This window comes from Sciurus vulgaris (genome assembly GCF_902686455.1).
Source record: "Sciurus vulgaris genome assembly, chromosome: 14".
NCBI classification, from domain to species: Eukaryota; Metazoa; Chordata; class Mammalia; order Rodentia; family Sciuridae; genus Sciurus; species Sciurus vulgaris.
Genome location: NC_136475.1, coordinates 17,384,594 through 17,412,589, shown reverse-complemented (window position 1 = coordinate 17,412,589; position 27,996 = coordinate 17,384,594). Strand labels below are relative to the sequence as shown.

Genomic DNA, 27,996 nt, shown 5'->3' with positions numbered 1-27,996 from the left:
CACATACACTGGTGTGGAGGGAGTAACCAGCCCAACCATCAGTGGCATGTCCCAGTAAGGAGTATGATATAGCAGCCCCATTCCCCACAAGTAGTGGAAGATAATGTTTAACAATTTTTTGCATCCAAATGTGAATTGATTACAAATGAGGAAAAAATGCCTAAAATGCCCTAGGCACAAAGTTTCTGCTAAAACCTGTTAGCTCCTTCCAGATGTCAGTCAAGGCTTACACTGAAATGTAAATAGAGGAAGCCTGAAGACTCAGAAGGAGACCGGTCTCAAACCCAAGGGGGAGGAAATAAAAAGGCGAAAAAAAAAAAAAAAGGCAAAAAGAGTCTTACCTGAACTCCAGCAAAATTAAATTTTATGGTGCTTTACTAAAGTAATTAATGGCCATATCATTTTTCCAGGATGCTTGTTTTCTTTTGAACTCTACATTTTTTTTTTGAGCTCATGACTTTTTTGATCAGTTCTATTTTTTATTCAACTAGAGTTTTTGAACATCTGTTACATTGCAATGGAGATTCACCTATAAAGTTACAAGGCCTTTGATTTTGTGTTATTTGTATGTCATACTGTCTGATGTCATGTTTTGTCTGTATCAAAATTCAGCACTTCTAAAATTAAAATTTAAAAATGGATCCAAATACCTTTAATTCATGTGATTTTAAAAGGTTCAATTCAAATTTGGTAAACTAATAAAAGTAAAATGTCTTTAAAAATAACTCGCAAGTCTCTAGGTGGTCAAACTAATAAAATGTTGATGTTAATAAAATGTCTAACATCAATTTTTCTAGCACTTTTCTTTCACAGGAAAGAGACAGCTAATACTGTTGGTACACTTGTTTGATATCTTTGTTTTTTTACAGTAAGATAAGTGAATTAGAGTTGACGTGTATGCGATTACTCAAATGTGTTAGAGACATCTGATTAATTTACAAAGTTAAAATGCTAATTGTTAAATAACATCAAGTACTTTTAACTCCTTGAATTCCGTGGGGTAACATACTTAAACATTATTGGTATTTTCATAGGTTGGTAAATAAAAGGGTTTAAAATTGCTTTGTGTCACCACTAAACTAAAAACAAGGTTACTAAGAGTTATGTCCTAACAGGTACAATTCTACATACAAAGGGTTCCAAAAGTTTCAACTGTGTTTCAATTAGAGTACTATAAATAACAAAATATTTAATCTTATTAAAATGGAGTAATTCATATAAATTAAGAAATTTCTTAAGAGTTTTAGAATGTGAACAAAAAGGTCAACACATAGGAAAGAAAAAATAAAAGGTTCTAGGTTGGAAATATATTTAGTGAAGAACAAAATATTTCTGGATAAAAAAGTGCTTCTGTGATGAAATACATGAGGGTCTAAGTAAGTGCTAAAAAAGTCTGTAAAGGGCAAGTTTCAACAAGTTTGCATGTAACTAAGTTGGTTGTATGTATGTGACACAGTTAAAGCTATTTAAGGTTTTTCCTAAGGTGAAATACTAATGTTCTGATATAAACCAAAGTTTAGTTCACATGGTAAAATGACAAGGATTTCTTAGAAACACTAATTCACTCTTAACTTTGTGTCTATTAAGTTTTATTCTTTAGAACAATTAGTCTTAAAAATTGGGGCTTATACAATTATGGTTAAACAACTGTTAGAGTATCATACTATGTTAGAGTCTAAATTTTTCTTTAGAAACTAAATTTGGTAATATAAAAGTGTCAAGATAATTGTATGGCCACTCTTCGTATATTACATGTGTTCATATTTTCCAGGTATACAAGTTTTTAAAACAGGAAATGTATCAAGCTGCTATTCTCCAAAATAAATTTGTCTGTAATAGTAATTTTAAACTTATAAAGAGTAAAATTTTATTGTGGATTTATTTCTATCATGTAATGTTCTATTATAGGACCTGTTATCAATAGGGTATATGTAAAATTTGTTACCTTTTACACCGAGATAAAAATTTTAAGTGTAAATGTATTTCTAAAAGTTAGAACCTGATTTGTTTAAAGGTTAAACATGAAAGCATTTTGCCACTTTGCCACACAAAAGGAAAGTTAAAAGCTCTCTCAGCCTTTCTTTAATTCATGTTTTAGATATAATGTTAAATTGTGTTAACTAATGTTCATACAGACTCAGGAGTCAATATATGTAAACTTCTTAAAATGACATTTAAGAAAGAGTGTAATGCACAGTAGCAAAAATGGGACAACAGTGATTGAGATTGGGGTCACTGACCTCATGACTTTGGACAGTGGACTTCTTTGAGAGCTACACAGAGCTCCTAACATTGCACTTTGCAGCTCTACCATCTTAGAGCTACAGGCTCAACTTGATTCCTTGGCTGCTGCCCTGCAAAATCGTTGTGGTTTGGATCTGCTAATGGCGAAGGAAGGAGGGCTTTGCCTGTTCCTTGGTGAAGAGTGCTGTTTCTACGCCAACCACTCTGGCATCGTACAAGATAAAATCAAAAGCCTACAAGAAGATCTGGAACATCATAGGAGCGAGCTCCACTCTAATTTCCTCTGGACTGGGTTACACAGGTGGCTCCGCTACCTCCTCCCGCTTATGGGACCACTAATCACCATTATCCTTGTGTTCCCCTTTGGGTCTTGCATAATCAATAAGCTTATCCATCTCCTGAAAAGCCAGGTTAAGTCTGTGCAGCTCATGGTGGTTTGACAGCATTATACTGCCCTTCATAATGATGATTGGGAGCCCTATAGGATCATGGATCACTCGTTTATCAGGACACTGGGGTCTAAGTGTCTCTCCCTTAAGCCCTGCTCCTCCTGAGGGGCCCGCCTGAAGTGTTAAGGTTGTAGTCAATGACGGGTAAGATCCTCAGAGGAGGACAACCTAAGACAGGCACACCTTCGAGTAAGGCGGACCCCCAAACTGCTAGGGTGATGTTCCATGATGGGTAAGACCCACTCAGGGGCAACCTAAGACAGACACACCCTTAATATAAAACAAAAATGGGGGAAAGGTTGGGACTAATGACCATTAACTAACTCAGGCTGACTCCTTACTCCCTGGTGAGTGAGCAAGATCAAGGCCTCAAAGGCAGTTTCAACTGTTAATGACGACCATCGTCAGGGATTGGTTAACAGCAGTTCTGTGAACGTGATCAGCTCGTGCTTGCCATATACTCCTTTGGGACTCTTGCCTGTGTGAACCCCGCCCCCCGTGCCTAGCCTTCACCCTGCATAAAAGCTGTGTGACTTCCTCAATAAATGAGTTCCTGCTGTGAAAAAAATAAAAAATTTTAAAAAAATAAAGAGCATGGGATTTCTTCTGTGAACACATTTAACTGTACATTCTAAATGGGTAAATTCTATGGTATGTAAATTATACCTAAATGAAATATTTACAAAAAAAGGACAACAACATTAAGGCCATCCATATAAGGGAGGCAGGTTGTACACAACCTGTACCACCCACTTCACTGTGCAGTATCCCATGACAGTGCAGAAGGCAGAGATGCAAGTAGGGAAAGGCTTATTCAAAGTTGCTTTTCTTTCAAGTTCAAGAATTTCCTCTTTATTCTATGTACCAGAGTGGACTAACTACAGCTTGCCACTTGTTTCTCTTTTTTTTTTTGAAATTTTTTTTATTTATTTTAATTAAAAATCATAAATTTACATAGGGCAATGTTGTTTGATTCATTCTCTTATTTTTTTCCCTCCTCCCCACCCCTCCCACCCTTCTTTTCCCTCTATACAGTCCTTCCTTCCTCCATTCTTACCACCCTCCTTATCCCTAACCCTAAACCTAACCCTAACCCTAACGCTAACCCCTCCTACCCCCCCTTATATGTCCTCATCCACTTATCAGCGAGATCATTTGTCCTTTAGTTTTTTGAGATTGGCTTATCTCACTTAGAATGATATCCTCCAATTTCATCCATTTGCCTGCAAATGCCATAATTTTATCATTCTTCATGGCAGAGTAATATTCCATTGTACACAAGAAATAAAACTAGAATTAACCACTGGGATAGATTCAAACTAAAAAGCTTTCTCTCAGCAAAGGAAACTATCAGTAATGTGAAGAGAGAGCCTACAGAGTGGGAGAATATCTTTGCCACTCATACTTCAGATAGAGCACTAATTTCCAGAATCTATAAAGAACTCAAAAAACTCTGCATCAAGAATACAAATAATCCAATCAACAAATGGGCTAAGGATATGAACAGACACTTCACAGAAAAAGATGTACAAGCAATCAACAGATATATAAAAAAATGTTCAACATCTCTAGTAATAAGAGAAATGCAAATCAAAACTACCCTAAGATTTCATCTCACCCCAATTAGAATGGCGATTATCAAGAACCATACATTGCTGGTGGGGTTGCAAATTAGTGCAGCCACTCTGGAAAGCAGTATGAAGATTCCTCAGAAAGCTTGGAATGGAACCACCATTTGACCCAGCTATCCCACTCCTTGGCCTATACCCAAAGGACTTAAAATCAGCATACTACAGAGATACAGCCACATCAATGTTCATAGCTGCTCAATTCACTATAGCCATATTGTGGAACCAACCTAGATGCCCTTCAGTTGATGAATGGATAAAGAAACTGTGCCACTTGTTTCTGTAAAAAAAAGTTTTATTGGAACGCAGCCCACTTGTAGTATTTTCTAGAGCTGCTTTCACACTGTAGTTACTGAGTTATATAGTTGCAACCTGACACCCTATGATCAAAACATCGAAATATTTACTACTTGGTCATGTACAAAGTTTTGTGACTGCTCCTGTTAAGGTTTGAGTTTATCCCCCATAAATTCTTGTGCTGGAAATTTAATCCCCACATTCATTTGTTAACAGATTTGGAGGTGGGGCCTTTGGGAGGTGAATGAGAGTAGATGAGATTATGAGGGAGGTGCCCCCATGATGGCATTGATGGCTTTATAAAAGAGAAATACCTGATCCTGCATGCTCACTCTGTCTCACTATGTGATGCTCCCTGCCATGACATAATGCAGCAAGAATACCCTCACCAGATGCTGGCACCATACTCTTTTTAACTTTCCACACTTCAGAACTTGAGCTCAATAAACATTTATTCTTTATACATTGCCCAGTATTGGGTATTTTGTTATAGAAACATAAAATGAACTAAGATATCTGCTATGTACAGGGTAAAGACCTTGAAGATTTTTAGAAAGATAACTATGTCGCCACTTAGAGGGTAGATTTGCAAAAGTAGAAACAGAAAGCACACACTTGCCCCTGTACCTTACTCCCTCTTCTCACAGGACCCCCAGAACTTGGCCTACCCTTTTCTCTTCTACAGAGCTATCACCTCTGCTTAACCTTCCTGCTTTTCTCTCTGCTCAGGACTACACACAGTCTTTATTCCAGAATTTCTGTCCCTGAGACTGAGATCACAGTCCATTTTGTGATAAGATTTTTAGAGAGCAGTAACAATTATACAGGTGCCAAGATTCTGTAAGTCATACAAAGATCTTATAAAGTTCTTATTTCTTTGTATTTTCAGTGCCTAACATGGTGATGATGATCAACTAATGCTGAATGAATGAATGACAGTTGTCAGTATCACTGTGTTCTTTCTCTTTTATTTCTGAGAGTCTTCTGGATCTTTTTCATCATAGAATTCCTGGTCTCTCCTTACCTTCTTCCAGTACCTTCTGACTTTCTATAACTGAAACATGGTTCGAGAAGCAAGTATCTAAACTAACGGCCATACCCAATAGCCATATCCAGTAGCCATACTAATAGCCATAATCAATGGGACACTTAAAATCTCTCACAAGTACAGAGAACACACTGTCCTCTCACTGTGGCCTGATTTCCATGGTACTCATGCAGTCAGTTCCTCCCACGTTGGAAAATGAATTCAGCATGTGTATACTTGTTCTTAGAGGTCAGAAATCTAACCCTGACTCTGTGCCTAGGTGTGGTCAAAAGTAAACTCACTAATCAGAGTCCAGATAGGGAAATACCAAAAAAATCAGTTCTTGAGGAAGAAAGCTATAGCAATGTATGAGCCATGCTTTGCCAAGATGTGGCCATGACACTGGGTAATTGGGAAAAAGGTGATTGGTTACCCATGCTGCCAGTAAACTTTGGGTCAGGGCACTCGAATACCCTGACGGGAGGGCCCTACTTAAAGGCCCTCTCAGAAAAACCAGGATCTGGACCCCAACCTCCTTACCTGTGATTCACTGCCTGCCTTTAAACACCAACTGTAAGTAATCAAAGAGAGACAGTCAAGAGAATGTATTTGTAGCTTTTCCCTCTGTTAGTCCTGTAGATAAAATGTATTTAAATATTGAATATAAAATATGCCATTAATTTTGCATTGTGGGTGGGTAGGATTGTTAGCCACATAAAAGACAAGAATAAAATTCAGATGACCTTTACTAACAAGAAAAATGTTTTTCTTAAAAGTGATATTGAGCTGGGATTATAGCTCAGTGATAGATGTAGCCCACATGCACGAGACTCTGAGTTCAATGCCCAGAACCAGACACACACACACACACACACACACACACACACACATACATACACACATACACACAAATGACACCACTCCATACCCCAAACAATTAAATTATCCTTAACATTTAAAATATGGGACCCCCCCAAGGATAAGAGAATAATTTCTCTAGAGGAAAAGGTGAATTATATGTTTTAAGGATGTGGCCCAGAGTTCCCTCAGATTTCTGCAGAGGGCTTCAAAAATAGGTTGTGATATATGAAAGCAGCAGAGGCCCTTTGCCTCCAGAAATATAGACTGGACGTCTAGCCTCAAGGTACAGGACCCAATGTGCTAGTCTTTTTTATTATGATTATGGCAAAATACTTGAGATAAATCAACTTTAAAAGAGGAAAGGCTATTTTGCCTCATAGTTTCAGAGCTTTCAATCCATAATCAATTGGGTCTGTAGTGAGGCAATACATTTTGGCAGTGTGTATGGTAGAAGAAACTGCTTGCTTCATGATAGTTAGGGAAGAGAGAGAGAGAGAGAGAGAGAGAGAGAGAGAGAGAGAGAGAGAGAAGAAATAGGAGGAGAAGGAGGAGGAGGAGGAGGAGGAGGAGGATATGGGGTCCACTGTCCTAATGTCTCCATCCAGGACACACCATACAATGACTTAACTTCTTCTGACTGGGCACCACCTTCAGGACCCCCAGTAACACTACAAGCTGGAGAACAAGCCTTCAGCACATGGACCTTTGGGCCTTTGGTGGACACTTATTCAAACCATATCACCCAGCAAGAAGCCCTTCTCATGCCAATCCTACTACTCTAACTTCACCAGGAACAAAGACACAGAACATGAATTTACAATGTAGGGTGGTGTGCCCAAAAACTTGAACTAGGGAAGCAGACTTCTAAGGTTCAACTATGATCTCTGATGCTGTGATCTGGAACCAAGTATGAACCCCTCAAATCCCTCAGTGTCCTTTTGGTGGGGGAACAAAAATAACTATCTCACAGGTTTGCTAAATATCTAAAGGGAAGAATAAAAATGTAAAACTTCTAGAACAGTGCCAGGCATCTATTAGAACATACTATTTTATCATCACTAATATCATAAAATGAGAGATTTTAATTTAAAGAAAGAAAGCAAACAATACGCTAAGTCAGTTTATTTACTGGAACACAGATACCTTGAAGAACAATAACTGTAGGGACCAAAAATCTCCACTTTGATTGGTTGACATCCACTTTGAGTAGAGATAAACTATGAGACTAGATGACCATACCATGTACTTGGATGGGCAAGAAATGTAGCCATGTCTGGAGGAGGTCCTAGGGTCACTGAGGCAGAAGAAGCAGTAGGCACCAAGAGTCTGCCATTAACCCCACAGAGAGTTCAGCCAGTTAGGAGCCACTCAATGTCAAATCACCCACACGACCTGCTGAGGTGTGCCAACCCAGTCTGCTGTTAGAGTTTCTGCCCTCTAGGTTGTCCTCCTCAACATGAACCTGTCAAGTCACCCAGGCCTTCTGAGAATCCCATCTGAAACCTGACATATGTATTTGTATATATCCCACAATTCTGTCTGTCCCTTTGTTTTGGATGCAGAGCTAAGAAGCATTAAGAAAGCAACACCCCACTCTGGAGAAAAAATATCATTATGCTCTGCTTACTTTTAAATACAGTATAAAATGTGGAAAATAGAGAAAAGTAGAAAAAAAGAGAAAGCAATTGAATTCCAACTTATTATCACCAAACTTTGGTATATCCTTGATTCTTGATTTTAGACATGCTGGTGATTGTAGTATGAAGTTATAATTCAATTTTAATTGAATTCAACTAAATTGATTTAATTAATGGCTTCAATAAACCTCTAAGTAATTTATTGATGTCAGCATCTACATGTATTTACTGGAGATGTTATCATTGTAAAGAACATGCTCAAGTCTTTTGCCCATTTCTTAATGTATTATCGGTCTTTTTCTCATGATTTGTAGGAGTTCATTATACGATATTGTATATATTTTTATGACATATATCACAATTTTCTTCCTTATTTGTGACTTTCTCTTAGAGGTATTTTCAAGTAACAGTGTTCTTCATTTTAATTAATACAATTTTATGATAACTTTCCTTGTTGTAAATTCATGCCACAAACTTTTTAATGAATCTTGGACTTCTCAGAGATAATATCAGTATTCCATTATTTATTTCTGAAATACTTATTATTTTACCAATCATATTTAGATCTACAATCCTCCTAGAAGTGATTTTTATGGATGGTATGTGAAATTTGTCAGACATAAAATGGGATAGCCTGTGTCAATCCTAACCAAAAATAAATAAATAAGCCTGAGAGGTTATGAAGGAAGTTTTCTCCCACATAATTGCCTGCTAGTATGCATCACACACACACACACAAAAAAAAAAACTGCTAGAATTATGGCATTTGCAGGTAAACGGATGGAGTAGAAGAATATCATGCTAAGTGAAATAAGCCAATCCCAAAATACCAAAGGCCAAATGATTTCTCTGATAGGTGGATTATGATACATAATGGTCAGGGGTGGAGGTAAGGGAAGAATGGAGGAAAGATGGATTATGTAGAGGGAAATGAGGGGTGCGGGGAAGGAAAGATAATAGAATGAGACAAACATCATTACCCTATGTACATGTATGATTAACCAAATTGTATGACTCTACTTCCTGTACAACCAGAAATAACAGTTGTACCTCATTTGTGTACAATGAATCAAAATTAAAAAAAAAAAACTGCTAGAAATATAACCTTGCACAAAGTCCACTGCAGCCTTACACAAAAAGTACTTTTGCAAATGTATCTGCCCAGCAAGTGTATTTGTTCAAACTCACAGTGGTGCCATCCTATTAATCCTTGAGCTGATGGTTATTGTTTAAAATATCTTATGTAATTTTGCTCATTCTTGCCTTACAAAAACTTTCCCTTGCCTCAGCCATTTTGAATATATTCATAGTTTACTGTGGCACATGTATCCCAATCACGATGCTCTTCCCAAATGAATACCAGTATTCTTTGGACACTCTCTTTTTCTTTGATTGATGTTTAATTTGAGAGTATACAATGGGTGAGGACTTGGCTTTTTTCCTGCTGAATATCCAATTGACCAGCACTGTTTATTGGGAAATATCACCTTTTCCCCATTCATTATTATAAATCAGGTGGCTTCTATGTCTGAATCTGTTTTTGGACTCTCCCTTCTGTTTTCCTGGTCTCTTTGTCTATACTTGCCCAAATACCACACTGTCCTCATTAACTTACTTTTACAATATAATCTTGGTATCAGGTTGTTAAATTCTCCAGTTTTCTCCTTATTAAAGACTGACTTGACTATTCTTGGCTCTTTGCTTTTTCATACCTATTTTAGAATCAGCTTCTCAATTCCACTGTAGGAAAAAACTCTGCTGCAATTTTGATAAGGATTACATAGACTCTGTAGATCAATTTGAAGAGAATTGACATCTTTACATTATTGAGTTTTCTAAAGTATTAACATGGTATATTTATCTGTTTCTTTGGGTATTGTTAACTTTCTCTTAATCAGGTCTTGTAGTTTTTTGTGTAGCAGTCTTACACATTCTTTTATAAATTTATTCCTAGATATTTAATGCTTTGCAATGCTAAGTTGTATCATTTTAAAATTTTCATGTTTTGTTGTTGCTGGTATATAGTGTGGTTGAGTAAATTGGCAAAATCTGATTGTCTACATACTTAATGGCTCACTTTGAACAATGCAGTGGAAAAATGAAACAACATACAATGCAAAAAACAAAAATAAAAACAAAACAAAAAATTCCACATGTAACAGCCTGAATAACTTTCACAAACAATGTTGGATAAAGGACAGACACAAGTAATTTCATTTTATTTGTATTACTTGGAATCAAATGAAATTGCCATTTTAAGAGACAACAATAGTTGAATATGAGCAATTTCATCTGACCCAAAAAGAATATAATGTTCACACACAGGCAACACCAGTAAGTAATGATGGAAGTCAGGATAGGGTGACCTTGAAGGAAGGAAGAGGTGGAGCACACTGAGAGAGCAGTACTCAACCCATCCTGTTCCTTAAATTCAGGCCTTAAAGTAGGAAAGGGTAGGAGAAATCTCACCTCTAGTGAACAACAGAAGCATTGCCCAAGGTTAAAATCTAATGATAGAATTAACACTACTCTCACTGAAAGTACCAGTAGATCAGTCAATTAAATAAGATGGGCATGGGACTTGTCCACCTGTGACATGAGGAACGGGATCCCTATAAACACATCACAGGAGCAGTAGGAGAAAGTAAGCTTTGATCACACCCCACAAGCAGTGATCCCCTCCACATCTGCGTTCCTTGGAGTGACACAATCCTGTCCCCAGAAATAAGCACTGTGAATATGGAGCAAAAGTTTTGATGTAAACTTTTGACACACAGGTGTTGATCTTGAAAAAGCATTTTTTAAAAAAGAGGGATTATATTGAACACATTATTTTGTGGTATCTTGTTCCACTGTTATGAGTTTATTTGCTCAATTGTTCCATGTCTTTTCATACATATAAAGCATTATCTAGTAACTTGAGAAATCCTGAAATTATGTTGGCACTATGGGCAGAACTGGTAACTTACTGGTCACCTGACTACTTTTCTGCACTTTGGAAGGGTGCAGTTTTTATCACATATCAAGGTGATAGCAAGGACTCAAACACTTGCACAGGAAGTCCCCAGTTAAAAATCAATTTGTGCTTAGAGTATACTTCAGGTCTTTTGAAACCTGAAAACCATTTTCCCAAGAAGCAATGCTGAAATGAATGGTAGGCTCTCAAGATTAGAACAAAACTATGACCTATTTGGGTAACAAGTATTATTCACTGTAAATGAACCAGAAGGAAAAAAAAAATACTACTGCCAAACTACTAGTTTTATAAATAAAATGAGAATTGCACTTATTTGGATGTTGGTGCCTTCGGAGATGACTTAGAAGAAATGGGAAGTGAAGTTGAAAACTTGGGTGGAGATTTTGAAAAGGTCTTCTGGTTATTATTTTGAAGTTTCACAAACAGATATTAGGGTTTTATGCATTAAACTGTGTCCCCTTTCCCCACCAAAAATAAAAGTTGATGTCTTAATTCCCAGTACTTGTAAATGTGACCTTATTTGGGAATAGGGTTTTTGCAGATGATCAGGTTAAGAGGAGGTCAATGTGAGCCCTAATTCAATATAAGTGATATCCTTACAAAAAGGGTAAATTGGGGCCCAGATAGGCACAAGTGAGGACATCATGTGAAGATGAGGATAGAGAAGAGGTAACGCCAGAAAACCATCGAAACTAAAAGAAAGGTCTGGAACAGATTCAACCTCACAGCCCTGCTCATGCCTTGATCTAATTTCTACACCCCCCCCCCCCAAAAACAGTGAGACAGTACATATATGTTGTTTAAATCACCCAGCCTGTGAAAATTTCTTATGCATCTCCAGGAAACTCATGCACAGGGATACTTCATTCTTTCTAGCTTTGCTTCACACCTCAGGGCATCTCTCTCCCGTAATGCACGTGTGCCATATCCCTGTGCCCACAGCCATCAGCCATGGCTGCAGTGGGACCACAAAGTGAGAGACAATGAAAGAAAAGAAATAGGATGGTCTGAAACAGACAAAGGTTTAATTTCATTACACTCCATTTATGTATGATCTATCAAAATGTATGAATGCATTCTACTGTCATGTACAACTAATGAGAAAAAATTAAAAAGTAAAAGTAAAAAAAGAAAAGAAAACCGGAAAAAAAAAAAAAAAAAGACACATAGGTCAGAAAGCACAAGCCAGGAGCTTGCTGGACTGGTCTCCCAGCTGTCTTAGCAAGACCAATAAAGTAACAAACTATCTAGGTGCGCTCAGCAATGACTAAGGGACCTGAAGAAATTGCTTCTCTGCTAAAAAAAAAAAAAAATTACAGAATCAGTTCCAGGAAGCTGACCTATAAGAGGAAGAGAGCTGAGTCAGAAGGACTGAGTTCAGGGCAGAGACTTTGTTCCTAGTCAGCCCTCTGGGACATGGATGAGGTCCTCTTTGAGCCAGTGTATGTGCAGCTTAGCTGCTTTTCCCAAGTGTAAATCACAATCAAACCCCTCATAAAATTCTTTGGTCCATTAAGTTCCAAGGTTTCAATTCCATTAACATTTCAATGAAATCGGCACAGGTGCATTAAAATACAATAGAAATCATAAGCTAGAGCTTACATGTTATGTATATTTTTGCATATATATGAATCTTTTTCAAGTACTCTAATCATCCACCTGTTACTTTTCTCAAAATAATAGAGTACTAAAATCATAATAATTATTTCAAGGTTGACATAATTACTGTGTTTTTCACTTAAATGAAATTTTTATAGGTGTTCTACATCTGGCACAAAGGTACAAAATGAGTTAGACTTTGGTAACTGTGGGACATGAATCAGAAATCAGGGGAAATCCACTTGTATGATCTTGTGCTCGAAGTAAGGCAGGGACTAGATGGGAGCCAGGCACAGAATCAAAGGAGGTGCTCGTGCTAAGGGCTTCTGTGACCCTATAATAAGCATCTAGATCTTTGTCTGCCTCACCAAGTCCCAGTCTTGGTGGAGACTAGTTTTTGTTTCATGCTTTCATTTTTCCATTTGATAACTATAGTAATCTTATTGAATGGTTAAATAATGAATCCACTGTGATCATACTACGTAGCCCATTCTGGTTGGGAGATAAGACATGTTCTTCATCTAAAAGTTACACAGATAGGAGCGAGGGGAGTAGCTCCATGGTAGAGCATATTGAGCAACTTTGAAGTCCTGGGTTTTATTCTCAGCAACACACACACACACACACACACACACACACAGAGGTAGACCTAAAGTTAGTCCCACCTAAGTTTCAATAGTAAAGCTAAGAAAACTGGGGGCACTGGCACTGGGAAGTTAGTGATTTTCTCTTTAAAATAAAAGGGGGAACTGCTATTAAGGAAAGGCAGATTAGACATGTTATCTTAGTCTGCTTCATGCTACTATTACAGAATACCTGAGACTAGCAATTTGTAAAGAATAGAGATGTATTTTTTATGGCTCTGGAGGTGTGGAAGTCCAAGTTCGAGGGCTCACAACTGGAGAGGACCTTCTTGTTTTGTGATAATATGGCAGAAGGCATCACATGATGTGAGACAGCAAGAGGAGGTGAATTTTACTTTTACAACACACAATAGTGTCATGAAAACAATAATCAGGACTAAATCACTTCTTAAATGTCCTGCCTCTCAAAACAATTACACTGGGGACTACATTTCAAATAATAAACTTTGGGGGACACATTCAAGTAATAGCATATGTAGACTACATATTGTGTGATACCATTTATATTTATTTGTATAAAATATCCAAAATAAACAACTCAATGGTGATATAAAATAAATTAATGGCTACCTAAAGCTGATGATTAGGGGGAATGAAGTATAACCATTAACTGGTGCAGGGCTTCTGCCACCTCCTCCTGCTCCTCCTCTTCCTCCCCTTTCTTTTTCTCTCTTCCACCTTCTTCTTCAGTGTGTGTATGTGTGTGTGTGTGTGTGTGTGTGTGTGTGTGTGTGTGCACGCATGCCCATTGCTGCTGGGGACGGAACCCAGGCCTTCAAGTATGCTAGGCAAGTGCCATAAGTGCCATACCACTGAGCCACACACCCAGGGTTTCCTTATGGGATTATAAAAATGCTCTAAAATTGTTTGTGGTGATGGATACACAACTAAAATCACTTTAAATGGGTGGAGTGAATTAGAACTCAATAAAACTGTGATTCTTAAAATAAAGAATAAGAGCTGGTTCCTAGCACAGATTACTTTCTGATGGAAACTTGAAGCGAGGCTTCAAGAAAAATGTGATATTAAAGCTGATACATTTGACTTTATGGAAATTGATTAAACAAAATTATGTACCCCATTTATGTACAATGAATCAAAATGCAGTCTGTAAAAATTAAAAAAAAAATACATTTTAAAAAAGAATATTTTGGACAAGGAGAATAACAGGACTAAAGCAAAGAGGTAGGAAATTATGAGGGGCTTCCAGGGAACATTATGTTGTTCAATTCAGTCATGGATGGAATCATGTTAAAGAAGACCTTGAATTCCAGATGGAAGCACCAGACTTTGGGCCCTACAGGATGATGGGTAACTGCTCTGGACTGAGCTTAATTTATATGCCGAACACAGGAAAGACCAGAAGGAAAGAGATTGGGAAAAAGGAGAGCTGTTAGAAAGTTCTGCAGTGTCTCAGTTCATTGATATAAATGCACAGGGAGAAATCAGAGCAGTAGTTACTAACTATAAATTCTGCAGTTGTAAGAACTATGGGTTTGTTTCTTTTCTTTTTAAATTTCATTTTAATTAGTTATACATGACAGTAGAATGCATTTTGACACATTACACATACATGGAGTATAACTTCTCATTCTTCTGATTGTGCATGACATAGATTTACACCACCATGTAATCATATATGTACACAGGGTAAAAATGTCCGATTCATTCTACTATCCTTCTTACCCCCATACTACCTCCTCTCTTGTCACTTCCCTCTGTCTAACCCAAAGTAACTCTATTCTTCCCTAGAAACCCCCCACCCTCATTGTAAATTAGTATCTGCATATCAGAGAAAACATTCGGACTTTGGTTCCTTGGGATTGGCTTATTTTGTTTAGCATAATATTCCTCAGTTCAATTCACTTACCAGCAAATGCCATAATTTCATTATTCTTTAAGGCTGAGTAATATTCCACATTTTCTTCACCCATTCACCTGTTGAAGGGTACCTAGATTGGTCCCATTGTATAACTATTATGAGTTGAGCTGCTATAAACATTGATGTGGCTGTATCACTGTAGTATGCTGATTTTAAGTCCTTTGAGTATAAACTGAGGATTGGGATAGCTGGGTCAAATGGTGATTCCATTCCAAGTTTTCTGTTCCATATTGCTTTCCAGAGTGGTTGCACTAATTTAAGCCCCACCATCAATACATGAGCTTACCTTTTTCCACACATCTTCACCAATGCTTATTGACGCTTGTATTGATAATTGCCATTTTGAATAGACTGAGATGAAATCTCAATGTAATTTTTATTTGCTTTTCTCTAATTGCTAGAGGTGTTGAAAATTTTTTCATATATTTGTTGACCAATTGTATTTCTTTTCCTGTAAAGTATCTGTTCAGTTACTTAGCCCATTTATTGATTGGGTTATTTGTTTTTTTGGTGTTAAGGTTTTTGGAGTTCTTTATATGGTTTATTTCTTATTTATAGTTATTCTCAATAAATATGTATTAATTTAATAAATGATACTATAAGGTAGGTGAAGAATCCAAGGTCTGAGAGATGGCAGCCCAATGACCTGAAAGGAAATGAGGCAAGGTATTGAGGTAAGAGAGGAGTGGCACCCATGCAGGTGGCTCTGGCATTGTAGACACCCACATAGTTGGACATGGTACTTTAACTGCAGAGAAAGATCATGAATTAGCCCTAAGAACATGTGAGTCAACCAAATGAGGTTGAGTGTTGACGGCTCTAGAATAAGTGAATTGGAAAGAGAGTAGAAGGAAAAGTAGATTGCAATTAAACAAAGAAAATCCCCTTTGGAAAAGGGAAGGGAGAAGATATGTCTGATGTCAGTACAGGTTAAAGATGTCAAACGTTGGCAGGACAGGCAGATGGGCACACAGTTACATCACTGGAGAATAGATTCTCTGGGGAAGGGTCCATGGATTTCCCAGAGCGGAGGGAGAACTTGACTCAGGACCAGCTGGGTTCTTGGCATCCATGATGGAAAAGGATTTCAGCGCATGCCAAATGGAGGCACAGACAGAGGTTTATTTAGGAAAGTAGATACATATTCAAAAGAGAATGAGGTAAGATGAAATCTTAGAGTTGTTTTAATTTGCATTTCTCTAATTACTAGAGATGTTGAACACTTTTTCATTTATTTATTAATTGCCTGTGTGTCTTCTTCTGTAAAGTGTCTGTCCAGGTCCTTGGTCCATTTATTGATTGGGTTCTTTGTATTTTTGTTGTAACATTTTGTAAGTTCTTTATAAATTTGGGAGATAAGTGCTGGATGTGAAGTGCATGTGGGAAAGATTTTCTCCCACTCTGTAGGCTCTCTCTTCACATTCTTGATTGTATCCTTTGCTGAGAAAAAGCTTTTTAGTTTGAGTCCATCCCATTTATTGATTCTTGCTTTGATTTCTTATGCTTTGGGAGTCTTATTGAGGAAGTCTGATCCTGAGTCAACATGATGAAGGTTCAGGCCTACTTTATCTTCTATTAGGTGCAGGGTCTCTGATCTAATTCCTGTCTTTGATCCATTTTGAGTTGAGTTTTGTGCAAGGTGAGAGGTAGAGGTTTAATTTCTTTTTACTGCATGTGGATTTCCAGTTTTGCCAGCACTATTTGTTGAACAGGCTATCTTTTCTCCATGGTATGTTTTTGGCTGCTTTGTCTAGTATGAGGTGACTGTATTTATGTAGTTTTGTCTCTGTGTTTTCTATTCTGTACCCTTGGTCTGCCTGTCTATTTTGGTGTCAATACCAAGCTGTTTTTGTTACGATTGCTCTATAGTATAGTTTAATGTCTAGTATTGTGATACCTCCTGTTTCACTTTTTCTATTCCGGATTGTTTTGGCTATTCGAGGTCTCTTGTTCTTCCAGATGAAGTTCATGATTGCTTTCTCTATTTCTATGAAGAATGTCATTGGTATTCTAATTGGAATTGCATTGAATCTGTATAGTGCCTTTGGTAAATGGCCATTTTGACAATGTTAATTCTGCCTATCCAAGAACATGGGAGATCTTTCCATCTTCTAAGGTTTTCTTCAATTTCTTTCTTTAATGTTCTGTAGTTTTCATTGTACAGGTCTTTCACCTCTTTTGTTAGATTAATTCCCAAGTATTTTATTTTTATTTTTTCGATGCTACTGTGAATGGAGGGGTTTTCCTAATTTCTCTTTCAGAGGATTCATCACTTATGAATAGAAATGCATTAGACTTATGTGTATTGATTTTATATCCTGCTACTTTGCTGAATTCATTTATTAGTTCTAGAAGTTTTCTTTCTAGTGGAGTTTTTTGGATCTTCTAAATATAGGATCATGTCATCAGCAAATAGTGACAGCTTTAGTTCTTCTTTTCCTATTTGTATCCCTTTAATTTCTTTGGTCTGTCTAATTGCTCTGGCAAGTGTTTCAAGGACGATGTTGAATAGAAGTGGTGAAAGAGGGCATACTTGTCTTGTTCCAGTTTTTAGAGGAAATGCTTTCAGTTTTTCTCCATTAAGAATGATGTTGGCCATGGGCTTAGCATAGCTAGCCTTTACAATGTTGAGGTACGTTCCTACTATTCCTATTTTTTCTAGTGTTTTAAGCACGAAGGGGTGCTGTATTTTATCAAATGCTTTCTCAGCATCAATTAAAATAATCATGTGATCCTTAACTTTAAGTCTATTGATGTGGTGAATTACATTTATTGATTTCTGCATGTTGAACCAACCTTGCATCCCATTTGATCATGGTGCACTATCTTTTTAATATATTTTTGTATGCGATTTGCCAGTATTTTGTTAAGGATTTTTTCATCTATGTTCATCAGGGATATTGGTCTAAAGTTTTCTTTCTTTGATGTGTCTTTATCTGGTTTTGGTATAAGAGTGATATAGCCTCATACATCTTACTCCAATTAAAATGGCTTTTATCAAGAACACAAACAATAATAGATGTTGGCATGGATATGGGGGGCACACTTTTACATTGCTGGTGGAGTTGCAAATTGGTGCAGCCACTCTGGAAAGCAGTATGGAGAATCCTAAGAAAATGTGGAATGGACCCACCTTTTGACCCAGTTATCCCACTCCTCAGTTTATACCCAAAGGACCTAAAATCAGCAAACTACAGTAACACAGCCTCATCAATGTTTATAGCAGCTCAGTTCACAATAACTAGATTGTGGAACCAACCTAGATGCCCTTCAACAGATAAATGGATAAAGAAACTCTGGTATATATACACAATGGAATACTATTCAGGCATAAAGAAGAATAATATTATGGCATTTGCAAATAAATGGATGGAATTGGAGAATATCATGCTAAGTGAAATAAGCCAAGCCCAAAAAACCAAAGACCGAATGTTTCCCTGATAAGTGGAGGATGATATATAATGGGGGTGGGGTGGGGAATGAGAGAATAATGGGGGAACTTTAGAATATGTAGGAGAAAATGAGAGGGAGGGGGGGTATGAAAAATGGTGGAATGAGACAGACATCATTGCCCTATGTACATGTATGATTACACGAATGGTATGAATCTACATTGTGTACAACCATAGATATGAAATTATGTATGCCATTTGTGTACAATGAATCAAAATGCAGTCTGTAAAAAATTAAAAGCTAAATAAAAATAATTTTAAAGAAAGAGAATGAGGGCAATCTCAAGAGACGTGTTTGGGGGTAAAGGAAGGAATGAACACACATTCAAGGGAGAATGCAGGCTATAGCCAGAGGAAAATATACAACCCATTGGTGTGGGGTGTTAATATTTATAGCAGACCTATGCTAATGGCTGGACTGGAGGTGGAGCCAGGGCAGAATTACATAATTTTGCACAAGTTTTCCTGTGCTTGAGAATTTCCCTCATTTTGTAAGGATAATGACAAAAGGCAAGTTGTTTAAGCATTACAACTATTCCTGAGTGCATTTGGCATTTTGATGGCTTACAGACATGAGACTCAGTGTACCTTTGAGACTCAGTGTACCTTTCTTTTATCCTAAACCCCTTTCTCTGTTGCACTTATATCCCAGAAGGAAAAGTACTGGGTCAAGAACAAGGTTGAAGTTGGCAGAAGAGTAGCAGTCAGGGAATATTCAATGCATGATCAGCTTGATTTCCCAGGTAGCCTTACCAAGCCACCAAGAATTAATCTGTCTTCATAAAAGTAGACCTTTTTTAAGATAAGGCAAGTTGTACATAAATGCACATCTAAATTTTGCACTTTTGATGTCTTCTCTGCATGTAGGTGTTGATGAATACTGTTCAAGAAAAAAGGAAAGGAGCACCAGAATGTGTAAGCAGGATGTGCTGGGAAGGATGTTTTCACTATCATTATTGTTTTTAAGCTTAAAGCAGCAATTGGAGATGAGCTCCATCACCTACATTTATAGATGCAGAAAGTGAACCTCCAGCTAAGGAGATCACCAAAGGAGCAGAAACCTATTTGGTGCCCCATTAATGAACTCAAGTCCATTTGCTCACCACTCATAAAGGGCCCAATGAATTGAGGACAAATTGACAGGGCAAGGATAAAGATTTATTTGGTAAGCTAGCAAAACTGAGAAGATGATGGACTAGAAACCTGAAAACCCCTCTTAACACAGGTTTTAAGTACCTTTTATCTTTAGGTAAAGGGAAAAGAAGAGGGACTTAGGTTAGGAAATTATTGATAAAACTGAATGACTGGTTTGGCAGATGATCATGGCATCCTCAGTAGTGAAAGGGGAGGAGAGAGTCAGAGAAGTCAACTTTGGGCTGCTAGTTTAAATGATTAACAAGGGCTATGTGCTCATAGACTTTGACTAGTAAAGGAGAGGACCTGAAGGCCATGGGACTGTTTTCTCTGAACCATAAGCCTGGCTACACCCCATTTCCCTGCCCACTGTGGATTCTCTGCCAGTCTGAGGAGGGAGGAGCCAGATCCATGGAAGTGCTGGCTTTTGCTGGAGAACTGTGGGAGCCCACAGACGTGGCCCCTGGGAGATCATAGAAAGAAAGGAGTGGTCTGCTTACTGCCATGCATTCCTCCAAACAGCCTTGAGTTTCCACCTCAAGAAAGCTGAAATTTGCAGAGCAGTCAAGGCCACAGTTGAGTGATCGCTGTACAATGAAAGGTGATTCTTCATCAGGAAGATAGCAACAGGGCTTTTTCCTACACAGTCAGACTCTTTCAGGAATGACTGCAATGTACCACACCCACAGGAAAACCTCCCAATGTGCCTTCTACCGGCTGAAGGTCATTCAGCACAGAGGTAATTTGAGCCTCTGTGATTGCCATATCCAGGGTACACCACCCTTTTTCTTGGAATGTAATTTCTGTGCCTACTGACCCTTGCTCAGGTCTTTGGGCTGCTGACTCTCTGCTGGAGCTTAAAGGTAAGAATATGGCTTAAAAGAAATGCTGTACTTATCTCATTATACTTTTTCATCTTTGTCATGTAGGTGTTACTGTACAGGTTAACTCAAGCAGTAAAGGTCCTAAGGAAACTGAAAAAAATAGCATAAAAGATGTGTGTAACAGACACCAGCGTAACTATGTTAGATCTAGAAATTCAGGTAATAACCCTCCAAAACTTTCTCCCTGCAATACCATCTCTCTCCTCCACCAGTGCTTATGCAGCCAAGCAAGGGATCTGAAGGAGGGTGAAAAGGGCTTGAAATTTCTCCCTGGCAGGTCCCTTTGCTCCCCAGCATGACCCATCTGGTCTCCACATTCCTGCTGAACCTCCTTTCCTGAGCTTCAGTCTGGTTGCACCATGCCCTGTGAAGGCCTCCAACGCAGTCAGGCAGTGGGCAAGATAGCACATTAGACAGCCCCATCTCTAACTTCCCTAGTCCTCGGAGAAGCATTGTTCTCACTACCCTGCATACTGTGGCCTGTTGAGCTCCAGGTGCCCTTCCATATACGGATGCTGATTTAGGATGGGGTTATATCTTGATAAATTCACCATGATTAAAATGCATTGATACAACCAATATCATAGATTAAAATGCATTGATACAACCTAACCTACCAACCATCCTAGCTCAGCAACACAGCACACTGTAGAGCATCAGTTGTGATCATGGGGCTGGCTGTGGTTGGGGCTCTTTGCCATTGTCCAGCATCTTGAGAGGATTTTATCACATACTGTAACCCTGGGAAATGATTCAAATTCAAAATTCAAAGTAGAATTTCTACTGAATGTCTATGGTTATTTCCTCCTCATAAAGTCATAATTTGTCAGTTGAATTCAGTTAGGAACTCCCTCTTAGCTCACATGCTGTCCTGGGCATCTTGGCCTTCAGCGCCTGCCTCACTATAATGTCAGCAGCAGGGTTGGATGATATGCTGACTGATGAATGACTCTCAAATCATGCCCTGACCAGAGCTCTAAACCCACCTATATACCTGCCCAAGGGTTCCAGATGTAGAGGACCCACAGGTAGCTCAGAGCCCACCCTCAACTTGAACCTAGCCCATGCAAAGTCTGCTCACCTCCAGTGCTCCCATTTGCAACAGAAAGACTCTCTGACTCCCCGTTCACAAGCTTGACTTTCCCTGACCTCCCCTCCACCTCACATTAATCAGTAAGTACTATTGACTCTACCTCCCAAAGATCTCTTCAGTCCACTCATGTCTCACTGTCCCCATTGCCACACCACTAAGCAAGGATATGACCACTGTACTGGTCAGCTTTTTCGCTGCTGTGACTAAATGACTCAATCGGCACAACTGTAGAGGAGGAAAGGTTTATTTGAGGGCTCACAGTTTCAGAGGTCTTAGTCCATAGAAGGCCTGCTCCATTCTTTGGGACTCCAGGTGAGGAGAAGAGCATGGCAGAGGGAAGCAGCTCGCATCATCAGGAAGCAAAGAGAGAGAGTCTCCACTCACCAATGCAAAATATATACCCCAAAGTCACGCCCCAATTCCAATCTCCTCCAGCCACACCCTACCACTTCAATTAATCCAGCCACACCTCACCACTTCAATTAATCCCACCAGGGATTAATTTGCTGATTGGGTTAAGACTCCTACAATCCAACCATTTCTCCTTTGAACCTTCCTGCATTGTCTCACATGCGAGCTTTTGGGGGACACCTCACAACTAAACCATAACATCCACCAACCCTTTCTGAATTTCTGCAGAACTTTCCCACTGGGCTCCATTCCAGTCCTTCCAGTAGGTCACCCAGAGTAACCTTTCTAAAGTGCAGTGTGTCACCTTGGGCAGTCTCCAGCTTCACCCTGTTTGGTGACCTCTTATTGCCCTTAGGATAGAAAGCATACCCTGAAAGATCCTTGATAAAGTTTGAATGTGATGTGTGCCTCCACCCCCTACTCATGTAGGTGTTTGAGCTCCAAAGTATTGTGTTAATAATTAATATTATTAATAATATTAATAATTTTCACCTTTTAAATAAAAAGTGGAAACTTTATCTCACTATAGTATTTAGAGGTAGAAACTTGGAAAGTGATCAGATTAGGTTAGGTCATTAGGATGGAGTCCCCAGTCAAATTTCAGTGGCTTTATAAGAAGAGGTAGAGAGACCACACAGAGAAATACACATATACTTCCTCTGTGATATGTTACAGCCTGAGTTGACCCTTATAAGAACCTGTCCAACATTGGTTGGACTTCCAGCCTCCAGAACTGTAAGTTAAACAAACCCATTTTCTTTACACAGTAATCTACCTTAGATATTTATTAATAATAACGCAAGCTGACTAATACAGCCCTCACCTGCTTCTCTGTCTGAATATGCCAGTCTCTTCCCATGATACTATCTAGATTTCTATTCTGAATTCTCTATCTCTATATACATATATAGATATTTTATATACATATTTACTAGATTAATGCACAGTTTAATACACGACTATAAAGTAAACATCCTTGTATCCGGCACCCAGGACAGAATATATGAAAACTTCCTGACTTAAAAAGAAGCCACCATTTGCTCTGTCCCTACCTCTTCAGAAGTAGCCACTGTCTTAACACTTAGGATAATCACTTCCTTTCTTCAAAGTTCTTTTTGTTTACTTTTTTATTATTGGTTTCTTCTTTTTTTTTTTTTTTTTTTTTTCCTTTTGTGCAATACTGGAGCGTTAACCTGTGGTCTCCTGTATACTAGGCAAGCACTATACCACTGAGCTATGTACTCTCTCCCTTCTTTAGTTTCTTCATAGTCTAATCCCCAAAGTGAACATCCCTGTACATGTCTCTTCTTTAATATGTTCTATTAGCTTGTGTTTTAATCTAATGACTCCTCTTTATCTTTTATTTCAAATACCTTGCAATTTATTTGAAGTGTGTGTATTATTGTCCTGTAGGCTTTCATGTGGTTTACATTTTTAATTGATTTATTTTTTAATTGGTGTATTATAATTATACATAAAAGCAAAATTCATTTTGATATATTCATATGTGCACATGACAGAGTTGGGTTAATTTCATTCTGTTATTCCTCCCCTTTCCCATCCCTCTTCCCCTCTCCTAATTCCCCTTCCACTGTTCTCCCTTCTATTGTCCTGAGATTTATGGTTAAGTAAAATTAAATTGTATGTATGTAAGTATGTGTGTGTATAGATGATGATAGATAGATAAATGATAGATAGATAGATCACATTTTCTTTATCCAATTTTCTGTTGACAGGCACCTGGAATTATTCCATAACTTGGTTATTGTAAGTTGTGCTGCTAAAATATTGGTATGGATGCATTGCTATAATATGCTGATCTTACTTATTTTGGATAAAAACCCAGGAGTAGGATAGCTTGGTCATGGAGTGGGTTCATTCCTATTCTTTTGGGGAATCTGCATATTGCTTTCCAAAGTGGTTGTACTATTTTACAGTCCCATCTACAATGTATAACTATACATTTTTCCTCACAACCTCATCAGCATGCATTATTTATATTTTTGATGGTTATCATTCTAAGTGGAGTGAAACAAAATCTCACTGTAATTTAGTTTGCATTTCCCTGATCACTAAGGCTATTGAACATTTTTTTTTCCACATAGTTGTTGGTCATTTGTATTTCTTCTTTTGAGGATATCTTTTAATTAATTTTTAATCTGTCTATTGATTGGGTTGTTTGATTTCTGTTTGGGTGTTTTTTGAGGTCTCTCTGTATTCTGCATAATAAACTCCTGTCGAAAGAGTAACTAGCAAAGATTTTCTCCTGTAGGTGCTCTCTTCATGTTCTTAATTGTTTCCTTTGCTGTGCTGAGGTTTTTTCAATTTGAAGCAATGCCACTTATTGATTCCTGGTTTCATATCTTTGTCTACATTTTTATTTCATTGTTGTGATATATTTTACCATGAATTTCCTTTAAACAAATAATTGCTTACTGATTTGAGTTCAATGTTTTTGGAAGGAATACTTCATAAGTCATATGTTTTCCACTAAGAGGCATACACCATCCAATTGTCTTTCATTTCATGATGTGAGAATAGAGACGATGTTTACATCCAGGGCTTGTCTCTCTGGGAGTGGAAGGCAATGTGAAAGCTTGGCCTGGCCAAGCTGGGCTCCCAGGGCCCTCACCATTCCATGGAGTGACTGAGCCAGCTTCTTTTATTCAATTTCCAACAATCATTTACTATTACATTTTCTGTAAGGACCCTTTCATCTCTAAAGTTCTGTCATTTATACTATGCAAGAATTAATATAAACTCACTTATACAGGCATTCAGTCCAGCACATGACAAATTAAATTGTTTGATAAATGCTGGGCTTTGACTATTATCATTTTATTAGTAGCAGTATTAATAAATACCTTCTGAAATCCCCAGAGTCAGTTATTCTTCAGTAATAGTGGTCCACTCCTCCTGCCCTCCCCCTTTTGTGTATTTAAAAGTCGTCTTTTCAATACAACTTCTTTCAAAATAACAACAAATGCAAAAATGGGCAAAGACTTTGAAAAGACATTTCTACAAATTAATGATTAACCCATGAGAATATGCTCAATATCATTAGTCATTAGGGATATGCAAATCAAAACCACAATGAGATATAACCTCATCCTTGTCAGGGTAAAAAATCCAGAAAATATTAAGAGTCGGTGACAATTCAGAGAAATTGGAGCATGTTTACTGCAAGTGAGAATTTGAAATGATGGAGCCACTGTTGAAAAATGGTATAATCATTTTTCCCCAAGTTAAACATATAATCCAGCAATTTCATTTCTGGGTATATATGCCAAAGTATGAACAATGGGAATTCAAAGAGATATTTATATACCCATCTTCATAGCAGCATCAATTACAATCACGAAAGGTGGAAACAATCCAAGCATCCATGGATGAATGAATGGATAATCAAAACACAGAGTATCATTCAGCTTCAAAAAGGAGGAAATTCCTGTAACATTTCACAACTAAGTTAATCTTGAAACCATTCAGCTAAGTTAAGTCATTCACAAAAAGACAAATACTGATTGACTTTACTTAAGTAATACATCTAGCGTTTGTGGAAACAAACACTGTGGTGGTTGCCAGTGATTGAGGAATGGGGAACGAAGAGTTAGTGATTAATGGGTTTGGATTTTCCATTTAGGAAAAAGAAAACATTCTAGAGGTAGGTAGCAGTGATGGGTGCACAACAATGTGAATGTAATTAGTGCCACTAAATTATACAGTTAAATGGCTAAAATGGTCAATTTTCTGTTATGTGTATTTTACTACAATATTTTAAAGAAAGGCAGCTCTTTTCTTTTCCCAAAAGGACCCTCCATCCCAAGATACTATGGCCCTGACCTCAGATTTGAAGAAACAATCACAACTGAAAGAGGTAGCAGGGATCCCCCTGCAGACTGCAACTGTAGACAACTGGAGCCAGATTCAGAACTTTGAGGCCAAGCCGGATGATCTTCTCATCTGTACCTATCCTAAAGCAGGTGACTGTGGGACAGGGAGACAGCACAGACCTCACCCTGCTAAGTCAAAAAGGGCAACTCCACATAAGTCAGAATTCCCCATGATGGAAAACTTGCTCCTTGCTCTTCTAGGGTGGGGCTTACCCTTGGAATGCCTGGTATCCCCGGATTACCCAGGAGGGGATGTTGAAGCAGGGATGTCTGCAGCATAGCAATGTTGCAGGCCCATCTGCTGTGCTCTGCCATGCTCTGCTCTTGGGTGGTTGTGAGATTTTCCTCTGCTGCTCTGCTCCAAGTAGAGACCCAAAGTCTGGATATACATCTCTCATGGTGAACAGGATCCTGGACTGAGAGGGGGTGGAAGTCAACAAGTCTCCATGTCCCTCCATCCTTTCCCTCAGGAAACTTCAAGAAGATCATCTAATAGTTTTCTGCTTATTGTCTTTCTCTTCTGACCTTCAGGGACAACGTGGATTCAGGAAATTGTGGACATGATTGAACAAGATGCAGATGTGGAGAAGTGCCAGCGAGCCGTCATCCAACACCGCCACCCTTTCATTGAGTGGGCTCGGCCTCCCCAGCCCTCTGGTGAGTCCCTCCTTCCTGCCCTATCTCTCTTCTTTCCTTCTCCATCTCTCCTGTCTCTGTCTTTGCCCTCTCTCTTCTGCTTATTCATATCTTTGATAGCTTTTTCCTATCTCTCTTTCTCTTTTCTCTCCCCTCCATTCCTATATCCATGTGTTTTCTCCTTTTATCTTTCTATCCTCCTCTTTCTACATATTAGCTGAGATTTTCTGCCAGCAGTGAATCACCAGGTAAGAAGAACGTATGCAAGCAACAGATTCTGCCTTATTTTCATTTTCTGTCCTCCCTCTTGTCCCATGTGACTGTAGAACATACAGTGAAGGCAGAAAACTGTTCATGAGCAACTCATTCCCCACTTCTTTCCATACCATCCTCACAGTGACCTGGTTCAACCAGGGGAGAAAGCTCCTGATAGTTTATGTGCACACACACACACACACACACACACACACACACACACACACTTCCCTGAGCTTAGCATTGCAGAGATTCATGGAATAGGAACTTGGGAACACAAATAATAGAGTTATGAAAAGGAAGCAGTGCAACTCTTACATGGAAACCTGGAGTTCTTAGAAAATTGCTGGTGGTGTTCTGATAAACCTTTCCAATGCCTTAAGAAATGAAGTTTCTTGTCTGATTGATATGCATAAGAACTTGTGACCTGGTCTAGGGTGTATCTCCAAGTCAGGATGCCTTCAAGGTCCACCCCCTTGATCCATGTGACAATGTAGGTGACACTAACTTTGCAACCCAAAGCCTGATGTTCTTCTCTTAATTATCTGTGGGTTGCTGACACCATACACAGGCTAAATTCTGTTTGCCTAACTGGGATCCTCTCCACGTGCAATCAAGATCTTCCATTTTCTTCATCTCTGATTCTGACTCCAGATTATGATAAATCTAGACAACTGGGGTTCAAATCCTGACTATGTTACTTATCCCATGACTTTTAGCAAGTTATTTAACCTCTCTCTTGCAATTTCCTCAGCTACAAAATAGCCACAGAATTTAGCACCTACCTCAATTTGTGGCAAGGATTAAGTGAGTTAATATATTTAAAAAGCTTGAAACAGAGCCTGTCATACATAAGATAGTGTCTCAGTGTTAAGTATTATTACAGCTACCTCTCCAGGATGTATCCCTTGCCTCATGATGCCATCTGGTTCTGAAAGCATCCAAACCAACTTTTGAATTTGTTTCTACATCCTGCCCCAGTCACCTTTGTTT

General features: G+C 38.3%; 1 protein-coding gene across 3 annotated transcripts in view; it reads left to right on the top strand.

Moving 5' to 3' along the window:
• Positions 1 to 20,291: 20,291 nt before the first annotated feature.
• SULT1C2 (sulfotransferase family 1C member 2) overlaps positions 20,292 to 27,996 on the top strand; it is a 50,153-nt gene continuing 42,448 nt past the window's right edge. Inside the window, exons 1-3 of one of the 3 annotated variants that reach the window (XM_079110277.1) lie at positions 20,292 to 20,694; positions 26,031 to 26,202; positions 26,644 to 26,769. In XM_079110277.1, the coding sequence (XP_078966403.1) occupies positions 26,052 to 26,202; positions 26,644 to 26,769 (277 nt within the window). In that variant the 5' untranslated portion in view covers positions 20,292 to 20,694; positions 26,031 to 26,051. Of the gene's footprint in view, positions 20,695 to 23,985; positions 24,011 to 26,030; positions 26,203 to 26,643; positions 26,770 to 27,996 lie in introns of those variants that run through there. The other 2 variants (XM_079110278.1, XM_079110276.1) reach the window with 2 other exon arrangements.